Source organism: Panthera tigris, chromosome D2 (genome assembly GCF_018350195.1).
Source record: "Panthera tigris isolate Pti1 chromosome D2, P.tigris_Pti1_mat1.1, whole genome shotgun sequence".
Taxonomy (NCBI): Eukaryota; Metazoa; Chordata; class Mammalia; order Carnivora; family Felidae; genus Panthera; species Panthera tigris.
In genome coordinates this window covers 16174168-16187437 of record NC_056670.1, presented here as the reverse complement: position 1 = coordinate 16187437, position 13270 = coordinate 16174168, and the positions used below count along the sequence as shown (strand labels likewise).

The 13270-nt window shown below is 41.3% G+C and overlaps 1 protein-coding gene across 1 annotated transcript in view; it reads left to right on the top strand.

The window, feature by feature from the left end:
• DISC1 (DISC1 scaffold protein) overlaps nt 1-13270 on the top strand; it is a 355103-nt gene that overhangs the window by 321920 nt on the left and 19913 nt on the right. The window contains exon 11 of the mRNA XM_042960019.1: nt 6504-6780. Coding sequence (XP_042815953.1) covers nt 6504-6780 — 277 coding nt within the window. The remainder of the gene's footprint in view (nt 1-6503; nt 6781-13270) is intronic.

The window sequence follows — 13270 nt, the reverse complement described above, 5'->3', positions numbered from 1 at the left end:
GTGAAGAGTCCCTGGGATCCGTCCGTATTCTTTCTCACAATTGTATGTGAATTAAATAGAAAGAAAAAAGAAGGTAGGAAAAAAGAAACAAAGACATAAAACTTGTTAAAAAGTAATAATCTTGGCTTCATAAATAAGAAAAATAGCAACAATTACACAATAATTACAGTACTTGTGAATGTGTGGTTTAAAGGTGCTGATCCCAAAGATAAAATCCCAGAATGGATTTTTAGAAAATTCAACAAAATGTTTTGTGCTGGATTCATTTTCAAAAAAAAAAAAAATACATAAAAGTTGAAAATAAAGGATGGTATGTATCTAATCCAGGAAAAATTGAACTAAAAGTATGTTTGAATAACAATTATAATATCAGACAAAATCGATTCTAAGGCCAAAATATCATACTAACACATACTAACACTAACAAAGTATCATACGAACAAATATCATATGAACACAGAAGATCATCATGAACTGAAAAGAAGCAGTAGAAAATTTAATGATTGGAAAATATGTCCAACATCATAATCCAAAAATACATAAACCAAGGCTCCAGGGTGGCTCAGTCCGTTAAGCGTCTGACTTCTGCTCACAGTTTATGAATTCGAGGCCCACATCGGGCTCTGTGCTGACAGCTCAGGGCCTGGAGCCTGCTTTGGATTCCGTGTCTCCCTCTCTCTCTCTGCCCCACCCCCACTTGCTGTTTGTCTCTGAAAAACGAATAAACATTAAAAAAAATTAAAGACAAACAAGGGGGCACCTGGGTGGCTCAGTCTGTTAAGCATCCAACTTCAGCTTAGGTCACGATCTCACTGTCTGTGAGTTCGAGCCCTGCGTCCGGCTCTGGATCCTACTTCAGATTCTATATCTCCCTCTCTCTCTCTGCCCCTCCTCTGCTCATGCTCTGTCTCTCTGTCTCTCTCAAAAATAAATAAACATTAAAAAAAGTTAAATAAAAAAAATAAAAAAAACAAACAATGCCCCCCCCCAATACATAAACCAGTCAATAGAACTATGGGAAGAAATAAATGAATCAAGAATTATAGGAAAAATTTAATTGTAGGAAATGTAAAACACTCATCTTAGAAACTGGTAGATGAAGCAGATAAAAAAGAGCAAATGAATAAAAAATTTTAATAATGTAATATGCCTCAGCTTTAGATGCAATAAACAGAGCACTGATTTCTTTTGGCTACATGTGGGACAGTTACAAAGAACTATCAAGTACTAGGTGGTAGAGGGAGCCTCAATTAATTTTATAAAGTTTATTCTTGACCATTATGCAATACAATTAGATATTAACCTAACAAAAAGGGATCTGAAAAAAACTCTTCTATCTAGAAATTGAAAAGCGTACTATTAAATGGACATTGAGTTAAAAGGTAATCATGAGAAAAGACAACGAAAGCACTAAATATAAAGTTTGTGGTCAAATAATGTTGTCAATGCTGGAATTAGATCTGATGCAGTTACAGGAAAATATTAAAAATCAATAAGTTTGACAGTAGATATAAAGATGTCTGTGAAATTATTTCCCATATTGCTCTGTATATTTAAAATATTCAATAATTTTCAAACTTAAGCATGTATTAGACATGGTTAAATTATAACTCAGACAAAAATTTAGAGCTTTAAATATAATTCTCAGAAAATTAAAATGGCAAGAGAGGAAAATAAAAAATAAAAGGAAACCAACAAGTTAAGCTTTAACAAAGGAAGCTAATAAAAAGATAATAAATCCAAAGAAATGAGAAAAAGGAAATAGAAAGATAAGATCAGAAATCAAGGAAATAGAGAACAAAAATCAATAACAAAGATTAACAAAGCAAGGGTGTTTCTTTGAAAAGATTAATAAGATAGCAAACCTCTGATAAGACTAAACAAGATAAATCAGAAGAGTAAATAAATAATGAAAAGGAGAATTGTCTTTATACAGGAACACAAGTTGTTCTAAAAATAATTTTTGGAATTAGGAGCAAACATTATAATACATACGAAATCCATTAGAAAATGGATTGATTTCTATAAAGGAGATAATGGGTCAAATTGGACCCAAGAAGAAATAAAAAATTTAAGCAAGGCTATAAAAATAAAGGTATTGAAGTGGCAATAAAATATCTCCTTGAATAAAAACCGTAGAAAAGGCACGGGGAACCTGAGAAAGGAATAAATAGGAAATGGATATGAAAGGAAAATTCATAGGAGAAAACCTGAGTGGCTATGAACCAATCTTAGTGGCGAGATGAAACCTTAAACAAGATGCCACTTTGCACCTGTCAGCCTGGCTCCGCTTAGGAAGCTAGAGGGTGAGTCTAGCATGCCGAATGGAGGACCGTCGCTTCTCACGTGAGACTCTATTCTGGCTCTTGCTCTTTGCTCTTTGTGCCTCTCATTGTCATCATCCCCCTCCTCCCCTAAGTAGCCGCCGTCCTCATTTCTAACACCATGGATTAGTTTGGCATAGTTTCAAGTACAAAATAAATGCAATCATTGTGCCTCCTGTTTTACCTTTTTGTTTTCTCCCAGCCTTGTGTTAATGAGATCACTATACTGTTGCCGACTGTGGTAAATTATTCATCTTCTTTGCAGTGTGATATTCCAACAAATGGATATACCACACCATTTGTCCATTCTTCCATTGACGATGTTTGTTTCCTCTCCCAGGTTTTGGCTGTTACAGTCAATGTCGTATGATCAATGTATACGTTGATCTTCATTGTTCATAGATTCTGTGAATTTGCCTGCTCACTAAAATTTATTTGTAACCCTGAACTCAATACCTGCAGCGCTTTCACTGTCATTCATAGACATGCACAGAGTGGTGAAAAATTCGAGTCACCTGACGTGCATGTTCTCAGCTGAGGTCAAACAAGGCAATGCTCTGTCTTCTTACAGTTCTCATATTACATACCAGTGTCATTCTCAGGGTCTACTTAGTGTCATGTTTTTTAAATTTTTGCACTTTTTCATGGTGATTTCACTATTTAAAATGGTGCCTGGGACAACTGGGTGGCTCAGTTGGTTGAGCCTCTGACTGTTGATTTTGGCTCAGGTCATGATCCCAGGGTCGTGGGATTGAGCTGCGCATCAGGCTAGGTGCTGAGCACGGAGCCTGCTTGAGATTCTCTGTCTCTCCCTCAGCCCCTCTCCTCTGCTTGCATTCTCTCTCTCTCTCTCTCTCTCTTTAAAATAGAAAAAAAAAAAAAAACGAAATGAAATGAAATGAAATGATGCCCAATCTGAATGCTGAGGTGTTGTCTAGTTCTCCTAAGGGCAAGAAGGCTGTGATGTGCTGTATGGAGAAAATAATGTATGTCCAGGCGTGAGTTATAGTGCTGTTGTCCATGAGTTCAGTGTTAGTGAATCAACAGTATATTCTAAATACCGTGTCTTCAAACAGAAACACATATAACAAAGTGTTATATATTGATTGGTCGATGAAAATGCTGTGACCAGAGGCTGGCAGGAGCTTCACCCTGCATTTCCCTGGGGAGCACCTGTTCAGTACTGGCTAGGTCAGCGGTCGTGGTGACTTTATGGAACGTAATCACCATGAATATGAGAATTGACAATATATGCATTTCATTGAGTACATACTTAGGAGTTGCATTGCTAGGTCTTAATGATTGACATGATTTCAACATCAGTACATCCATCAAAGAGATTTTAAAGACACTGCATTCATGTTCACTCCCACCATCAGTATGTGAGAATACTAATAGCTCTGTACCTTTTCTGACACTTGGTATTGTCAGACTTTCAAATTTTAGCCACGTTGTTGATGTGTAGTCCATCATGTTGTGGTGTAACATGCATTTTCCTGATGATTAATAGTGTTGAGCATCCTTTCATCAGTTACTTACTGGCCATTTAGAAGTCCTCTTTTGTGAAGTACCTGTTTCGGTCTTTGCCTTTTTTAAAAAGTGGGTTGTCGGGGCACCTGGCTCAGTCAGTCAAGCGTCCAACTTCAGCTCAGGTCATGATCTCACGGTCTGTGGGTTTGAGCCCTGCATCGGGCTCTGTGCTGATGGCTCAGAGCCTGGAGTCTGCTTTGGATTCTGTGTCTCCCTCTCTCTCTCCACCCCTCCCCTGCTTGTGCTTCCTCTCTCTCTCTCTCTGAAAAATAAACATTAAAAATAAATAATTAAAAATAATAAATAAAAAGTGGGTTGTCTGTCTCTTTCTTATTGACTTGTAGGAGTCCTGCTATGTTTTCAAATCAGTCCTTTGTTGGTTACATGTGTTACAAATAATTTCTCCTACTCTGTGGCTTATAATTTCATTCTTTCAGTGGTGTTTTTTTGTTGAGTATATAAGTTCATGATATAAATGAAATCAAACGTATCATTTTTTTCTTTATGGCTTGTCCTTTTTATATCTCACTTAAGAGATCTTTGCTTACTATGAAGTCATAAAGATGTTATCCTACATTACCTTCTAGGAGTTTTGATGTTTTAGCTTTCACATTTTGATATACAATCTACTTGTTTGTATGAAGTGAGCCAGTAATCATGATTTGATTTTTTTCCTATAGTAATATTCAATCAACATACGTATAATACATTGAAAAACTGTCCTTTTCCCACTGAAGAGTAATGCTTTCATAATGTATCATTCCTACCCTTTTACTTGTCATCTCTTTGTATCCTTATTTTTAAAGCATATCTTTTGTAAGCAACATATAGATTTTGATTTTTTTTATTCTAGTCTAAAACCTTTGCCTTTTAAATACAATCCTTATTGTTTATATTTAATGTAAATCTAATATATTTGATTTTCCCCTTACTGCTTTCATTATAGCAAAACAACAATAAAGGAGGTTTAATTTTTAAAATGTTCTCTCGTATTAGCCTGTCACCTATATACTCTTTTAACCTGTTTTACAATTACCATAGAAGGTTGCATATGATTTTTTGACTTTTTAAAGTCTGATATAAATGAGCACTCTTTTGCTTTCTGGACAACACAAGGACCCTCCTTCCCTTTGTGCTGGTTGTCATGTGTTTTAATATGACACATATTCTAGATCACAAAAAAACTATTGCTGTTTTTTACATCCACATTTACTTAGACTTACCTACATATTTATTCTTCCCATTGTTTTTCATTTCTTTTTTCATGTCCTTGTTTTCAACCGGGATCCTTTCCTTTTTTCTGTATGTGTTGCCAAAGAATTATTTCAGTTCTTATGTATCTGAAATATCCTCATTTTACTTTTGTTTTTGAAGGAAATTGAAAATGATTGTATAATTTATAGATTGACAGTTATTTTCTTACAGGATTTTAAAGATACTGTTTTATCATCTCTTGGCTTCTACCATTTCTGTCACCCGTATTATTATTACTTTGAAGTTAATGCCTTTTTTTTTAATCTGGCTGCTTTTAAGAATTTTATTCTGGCTTTGGTGCCTAGCAGTTTCACTGGGATGAACCCAGGAGCATTTTTTTTTTTCCTTTGATTTTTCCTGTTTTAGGATTGTAGTGTTTCCTGAACGTGTAATTTGATATCCCTTGTCAGTATTTTGACATTCTTAGCTAATATTTTAATAATGTTGCTTCTGTCTCATTCTTTTTCCATCAGAATTCATCATTTATAAATGTAGGCTTTAAAATAATCATGATTAATATGCTTAAGAAGCTGGAGGGCATGATAGATCATTTAAACAGAGCACCGAAATGTAGAAAAGAAAGTGAAATAAAAATTGTAGAACTGAAAAGTAATTGAAATTGAGAGCACAATAGATACATTGCATAGCAGATTAGTAGACATAGTAGAAGGAGGGGTTGTTAAAGGGAAGACAGATGTCTAGAAAATATCCAGCCTGAAGCTGAATGGAGAGGCGAAACATGTTTGTTTTCCTATAAAATCCCAGTTTTTGCTTTTTCATGAAAAATCAAAGTTTTTGTGAACATCGAGCCCATATATTCCTTCGGTTGGAATTGAAACTTTAGTTGGCCTGGGCTGATGGAGGGCTGTCTGTAGTTGGATATACTCTTCCCATTAGCCGGAGTCCACTCTTCCTTATTTCTTTTTGCCACTGAAGCTGCATAGCTGTTGCCATGGTTTATACTACCTATGCATTGCTTCATTCATTTACGTTGGCTGAGTGGGTGTTGGTAGGGGAGTGTGCGGGAGGGGAGGGACAGTCTAGGCATATGAAATAGCACATGAAAATGCACTTAGCTGGGTGAGTTAGACAAGCCTGGGGACTCAAAGGAAGCCAGCAGGGCTAGAGCACAGACATGAGCAGAGGCCGTGTTGTATTACACCAGATCCAAAACAAGTAACTACGAAGGACCAAGGGTTATTTCACTCTTAACTCGATGGTACACATATTTGGCCCCTCTCTACCTTCTGGTGGAAACAGTCCATCACTATATAAAATTCAGTTGTTAACAGTAAGAAGACTCGCTAACTTTTAGCCAGGTAGACAGGCTATTGAGTTGGTAGGATGAAATGTCACTGAATATATTTTCATGCCTTCGTTTCCCCTGGGTCTTAGCTGCAAGTGTCCACTGCTTGGAAAAGTGTGGGAAGCTGACTTGGAAGCTTGTCGGTTGCTCATCCAGAGCCTGCAGCTCCGGGAGGCCAGGAGCGCCCTGTCCACAGAAGAGGAGAGGCTTATAGAAGACTCAGGGGGAGCTACTTGTACAGCCACTCCTGCCATCCCCTCCAGGCTCCACTCTGAAGACGAGAGGAGGATCCCTTGGCAGGCCTTCGAAGAGTGGCAGGTTCACCTGACCGCATCTCTGCACTGCGCTGGCAGCGAACAGAAGGAGGTCTGTCCATCCCCATAGCCTCAGCAGGGGGCCTACCCTGAGGGGTACTCTGGATCCCCCCTCCAAATGGGAACAGTAAATATTGGGAGGGCGACCCATTGAACCATGCAAACTTTTGAAGGTTTTAATAACCCTGGAATATGATTACAAAGTAACGTAGAATCTTTGCGGAAGTTTAAAATATAGAAGAACAAAAAAAAAATCACTTTTGGCATATTTAGTTCTATGTTCTAATTTAATGGCTAGAGTTAGAATATAAACCTGGTATATAATTACCATATATAGCATATGCCATATACGTCACATATAACATATAGTTATTGCATATACTATTACATATGTCACCTGTGATTTTGATTATATATTTAGAATCTATATATCATTATTTATTAGAATCACATTTTCAAATATATGCACATATCCCTTTGTTTTGGCCCAAACAAGGTGGTAATGGGCCTTTATGCTCTTTGTAATATGCTCTTTCCATTGCTTTAAATTTTTTTCCCAGTTTCTTTATTTATTTTGAAAGAGAGAGCGAGTGCCAGTGGGGGAGGGGCAGAGGGAGACAGAATCCCAAGCAGGCTCCACACTGTCAGTGCAGAGCCTGATGCGGGGCTTGAACTCCTGAACCACAAGATCATGACCTAAGTCGAAGTCAGATGCTTAAGTGACTGAGCCATCCAGGCGTCCCATGCTCTTTTCATTTTTTTAGAAAACCTAATACTTGGCTTATGATATATATATATATCATATATATATATATGATATATATATATACATATATACATATATTTTCATATATATAATGAAAATGTGGATTTATATAACATTTTACTCCAAGGCTGACCTAGATTAACAGAGAAGAGCTCCCCTCCCCTCTCCTCTCTCCCCTTTCCCACCTCCCCTTCCCTTCTCTCACCAGTCCATCTCTCCCCCCCAACCTCTCCAACCCTAGGAAGACACCTTACGATAAAAGGACTCTAGGAAACTTGTTTTCCCATTTTAGAACCACAACAGGGGTCTTTGGAGCTTTTTCTGGCCAGGTACCCAGGTGTTCTGAATATTAAAAGGAAGCAAAAGCCTGGTGAGGCTGGGGGAACATGTCATTTCATGTTCACGGCTCACATTTGACATTAGAGGTCCCCCCCTCCCTGGGCCTTTGCTACCACGTCCCCCGCCCCCAGGTAGGCCTGCCTGTCCTATCTGTAGGCCCTTGGTCTTCCCAGAGAGCAGACACTTGCTGACAACACATGCTACAGTCACCGCCTTCTGCTTGGGAAATTGATACTTGATCCTATATTTGAATTGAATAACCTTCTGAGAAGGAAGGCTATTGTCAGTCTCTGGAATCCTGCTGGCCTCGTAAATTAGGCTCTAAATTAGGCTATAGATGATCTCAACTCCTTTGTTAGCTGAAACACTGCAGGTGGAATCCTCCCCAAAGCCTGGCCACCAGCCCTGTTGGTAGAGTGACTGAAAACTCGCTGCCTGTTGCAGTTGGCCGGCTGGAAAGAAAATTCTGCTGTGGAGGGAAGTGGCGCGCAAGCAAGCGAATGGGAGCCCCGAGCTGAAGAAACAGTGGGCTCAGGGTCCTAGGCTTTGAAGGTAGAGTTGGCTGCCCACGGTGGGCTCCCAGGAGCTCAGTGCCAGGACAGGCAGGGGTCAAGCCAGGTGTGTGAGGGGGGTCAGGCTGGGACATGGGCCTTCCCTGGAGCTCAGGGCTGGTTCAGCAAATTCCACCTGTTGTGGAGTCTGTCTCCCTGCCTCCCTTCCTTTGTTGCTGTGCTCATCTGTTCTTCCAGGCTCTCTGGGGGATGACTTTCCCAGATATAGGATTATTCTTCCTCCATAAGATTATAAAGCACCTACCGGGAGGGGGGGCACAAGATTGTAAGCACCTCCCAGTCTGACTGTGGGAAAACAGCTCTGTTTGCCTAGAAGTAGGAGCTTCAGAGCCAAGGAAGAATAGTGTAGAGCCTTACCATGGAATGATACTTAAAGTTTCTGGTGAGGAGGAGGCCCCGACTGTACCCCAGGGAGCAGAACTACAGTGGCTCCTTCTCTGAGCTCTGGGGCCCACCCCCAGCTCCCCACCACCCACTGAAATTCTGAGGGTTTCCCACAGGTTTTTTGGGTTTTTTTTTTTTGCTGCTATCATGGTAGGGGTGGGGGAGACAGAGGGTATTTTAAAGCTTTGCTAAACTTTCAGTGATGTCTTCGTGTCCTGCGCCAGGCCTCATCCAATTTACCGCTTTTCTGGGTTTACATTCACATCGAAGGGTGGTCGGTCACCCTTTGAATTCGTGAGTGGCAGATGTGTTAAGATGGGTAGATATTTTCTAGAAAGGGCAAAACTAATGAGCTGTTGCCAAGAATTGGGGGAAGAGAATGATTCACAAAGCGCAACAGAGAGGAATTTGGGGGTGTGTGTAACAGAACCATTCTGTCCCTTGATTGTGGTGGTAGTTACCTGACCGTGTACCTATGTCTGTAACTTGACAACAGAGTGAATTTTATCGTCTATAACTTTACAAGGGTGACCAAAGTTTTAAAAATAACATCCGCCTGTTTAAGAGCGAGGCTATAGGTATTGGGATCGGGGCACCCGGCTCGGAGCTCTCATTAAGACAGTAGAGCGAGGCAGACAGCCTGAGCCTCAGAGTCTCTGCTCTGATTGAGTTAGACCATCCACAGGCTGCATTTACACTAAACACCCTGCCCCCCCCCCCAAAAGAGGACAATAAAAACTATCTTGTGAGGTTGTAAGGATTTCAATAAAATAATGCATCTAGCATTGAGGAGAGGCTTAAAAAAATGGGTTTGTTGTTTTGGGGGGGTGTTATCTCTCCTTTTTGGCAACCACAAGTTTCCCTAAGACCTTTTAAAAATAATATACCTGGCTTTCTTTATCAAGAAGCAGAAGCAGGCAACGAATTAGTGGGAGATAATCCAAGAAAGGAAAAGTTTAATAAAGGAAGAATCTTGTTTGTATTTAGATGGGATTTTAGATAGCAGCAGGCTCGTTAGGAAGGTGTTCCCGTTTTCCCGCCTGGGTTTTCCAGGGAACCAGTGAAGTCTGGGTACTTGTGGGCTTACCCAGTAGCTAAAGCGTGTACTCGCTTTGCAGCTGGGAGTTGGTTTTGCTCTGGAACTCCCTGCTGGGGCTGGCCATCCCGCACAGGGTTTCTCTACTGAAGCATGACCGCCTGAAGGCAGTCAGTTTCTTTATAACCCAAATCCTCCATGAAAAATTGCTGGCTTCTTAGGGAGGCCCACCGGGGCACGGATTCTCAGAGCCTTCACCGTGTGCTTCAAGTGGCCCACGTGGGTACGTGCATTTCCGCTGTACGTTGTTGTAACGAGTGGGAGTGTTTCTCGTTAATTAAAGCTTTCACCCCGTGTGCATCTCCGTATGGGTTCCCCCATTTTACAGCTGGGCCCATTAAGGCAAAGTCATTTGCTTGGGGCTTCGCTGCAGAGGAATTCGGCCACAGGGCCAAGGGCCAATTTTAGCATGCACTTCCTCCGATTGGAAGAACACTTCTTTTTCTGTTTCATTACTGCTGGCCCGCAAGCCTTTCCGCGGACTCTGGAAACAATCAGCTGCTGTTGGCCCCGGTTTACAGACGGTGCAGAAATTGCACCGGGGCCAGACAGGAGCTGGGGAAATCAGTGAGCCAGCTTCCTCCACTGTGAAGTCGCTCTTTTGTACTCGCTGTTCTGGCCATAATACCTGCGTAATTCTCTCCTTCCTGTCTGCAGACTGTCCTGCTGGGGTGCTTTCTGGTTTTACTACAAAGTGGGCTCCCCTCCCGCGGAGTTCCCTGGACAGTATCACTCTCCCCTAACCCCAGCTGCTTCCTTTCCAAGCCAGTAAGCTGCCACCAAAGAGGCTTAAAAAGGCCAACAAAGGACTAGAGCTTTCTCCCGCAGTATTGGAATAGCCAGCGTGCTGTCCGTGACGAAATAAATTCGCAATAAGACACAGCCAGACGGTGTAGCTTTTATTATAGGACACAGGTCTCTCAAACCACCTCCTAGTTCCTCTTCTCGTGGCCCGTCTTGCAGAAACCGCAACAATAATGCATCGCGGACACTTTCCAGTTTGGGTTTCCCTGGAGATGGACAGAGCACTTGCAAAACAGTCGTCAGCCTCCTCTTTTTTCTCTCTCAAACATGACTGAATTTTCCCAAGGTTTGGAACCTTGGCGTATGTAGAGACAAGAAGTCTCCTTCACGTGAATGTTTCATTGCTCTACATAGTGTTTGTTTAAATCGTGTAATTAGAATTTCAGGTACAGCTGGCATACCTAGAATTAGAACCAAACACAGCTCATCCGATAGGAGCAGGAGCGCGCAGGCTCCCCGGGGCCCCGCCCTGGCCCCCGCCCTGGCCCCGGCCTTGGTCCCCGAGTTGTTGAGAGGCCGCAGAGCCGCAGGGCAAGCTGGGGGGGGGGCGGGGAGCAGGGGCTTCCACTGTCATCATTTAGCGGCTCCTGCTGCTTCTCTCAGTTAATTAATGTTGTCAGCAACTCAGCCTCCTTCACCTGCCCAAGGAAAGGAAGTGGGCTCTTCTGATCAGCCTGCTTTGCCTCCTTTTTTTAAAACCACAGAACCACGTTTCTGTGCTCCAGGGCCTAACTGTGGCATTTCTTTCACTAATTAAAAGTAGGTCAGTGCTTCTGAGGAAACCAGCCTTGGGGGGCTCTTGGAGACTCTTTCACCTTGGAAATTCCTTGTCATTCCCTGACTAACGAAGGCTGAGGGATCGATAGAAAATTGTCACCTCCTAGATGGCAAGGACTAACGGCATTTGTAATGCTGGAGGCTTATCTGAGGACTGTGCGGTGGTTTCTTTGGAGTTGCTGAGAGATTTTTAAAATGCAGGGTTGCACATTTCTGCAAAATGAATTCACCCTCTGCCCCTCTTGTCATGCCTAGGCTCTGTCTGATTCTCTCACCTCTCCGGGGCCGGAGCTGCTAAAATCAGGAACTTCCTGTACCCCACAAGCTGGCTGTCACAACTTCCCGCCCCTTTGAGCCTGAGCAGGTGGGAGACCTGGGTCTGCATAGAGCGGAAGACGAGCTCTCCTCCTACTGGGTGACATCCAGAACCAGAATTAAACATTGGCATTTGTTTATTTATTAATTTTTTTAATGTTTATTTAATTTGGGGAGAGAGAAAGAGAGAGACAGAGACAGAGTGCAAGGTGGAGAGAGGCAGAGAGAGAGAGAGAGGGAGATACAGAATCCAAAGCAGGTTCCAGGCTCTGAGCTGTCAGCCCAGAGCCCGATGTAGGGCTCGAACTCAGGAACGGTGGGATAATGATCTGAGCCGAAGTCGGATGCTTAACGGACTGAGCCACCCAGGCCACTTAGTTTGTTTATTTTATTTTATTTTATTTTATTTTATTTTATTTTATTTTATTTTATTATTTTATTTTATTAATTAATTTAAAGAGAAATAGAGCAGGGAAGGGGCAGAGAAAGAGGGAGACAGAGAATCCCAAGCAGGCTCTGCGCTGTTAGCGCAAAGCCCAGCGTGGGGCTTGAACTCACAAACCATGAAATCCTGACCTGAGCTGAAATCAAGAGAGGCTTAATTGACCGAGCCACCCTGAAGCCCCCATTGGCACTTAAAAACAGTAATTCTAGTAGTTTCATATTTGCATCGTTTACAAAAAATATTCAGAGAGGCGGGGATACTTACCACTATACTAACGAGGAAAAAAATATTTAGAAATGCAAAAATTTTTAATCTGAAATGAACGCAGGTGAAAGTTGTCATTTGATTCTGTTCTCATAATTCCTCTTTATCAGTATTGGCAAGAGGCAGTTTGCAGAGCACATTCTCCTCACGTGGAATCCCTCCAACTGTGTTCTGTTTTCATTTTCTTATACAAAAGGGGTTTAGGATTTGACATCACTACCCCCCAAGTCTGAATGCTTATGTTGCATAGAAATTATCTAAGTACTTGCTGGTGGCATGACTATTATTTACAAACAGATTTTTCCTCGAAGTTTCTGGTAGAGTCTGGCCTTATTGGACTTTGATGTTCAACGGATGTATGCTAAAAGGAAAACAGTGTAAATTCTCTTGAGTGATCATGTGATATAAAATATAGCCTTTCAAACGTTGTCCTTCCTGTAATCTGGAAACCGTAGGCTAATTAACATATGCAAATTAACAGCCCATTCTTTCTTTTACTGAAACAACTTTTGTTGTTGTTCTGTTAAATGGTCCTATTTAGAACCTGTTTCTCGGCACCTTCTCTTTGATAAGTGTGCAGATACGTGAAGACAATTTATTGCTCAGTTTGACCGAAAGACATCTAAATATTTCAAATGCTTTCCTTACCACTCACAACATCTGGATGCTTTTAAAAGAAATACCCACTTACTCCGGGTGTAGCCATATAACTTGGGTATTTGGATGAATACTTGTATTACATGGAGTAGTAAAGATATGCCTTCAATTTCTTAATTTGTG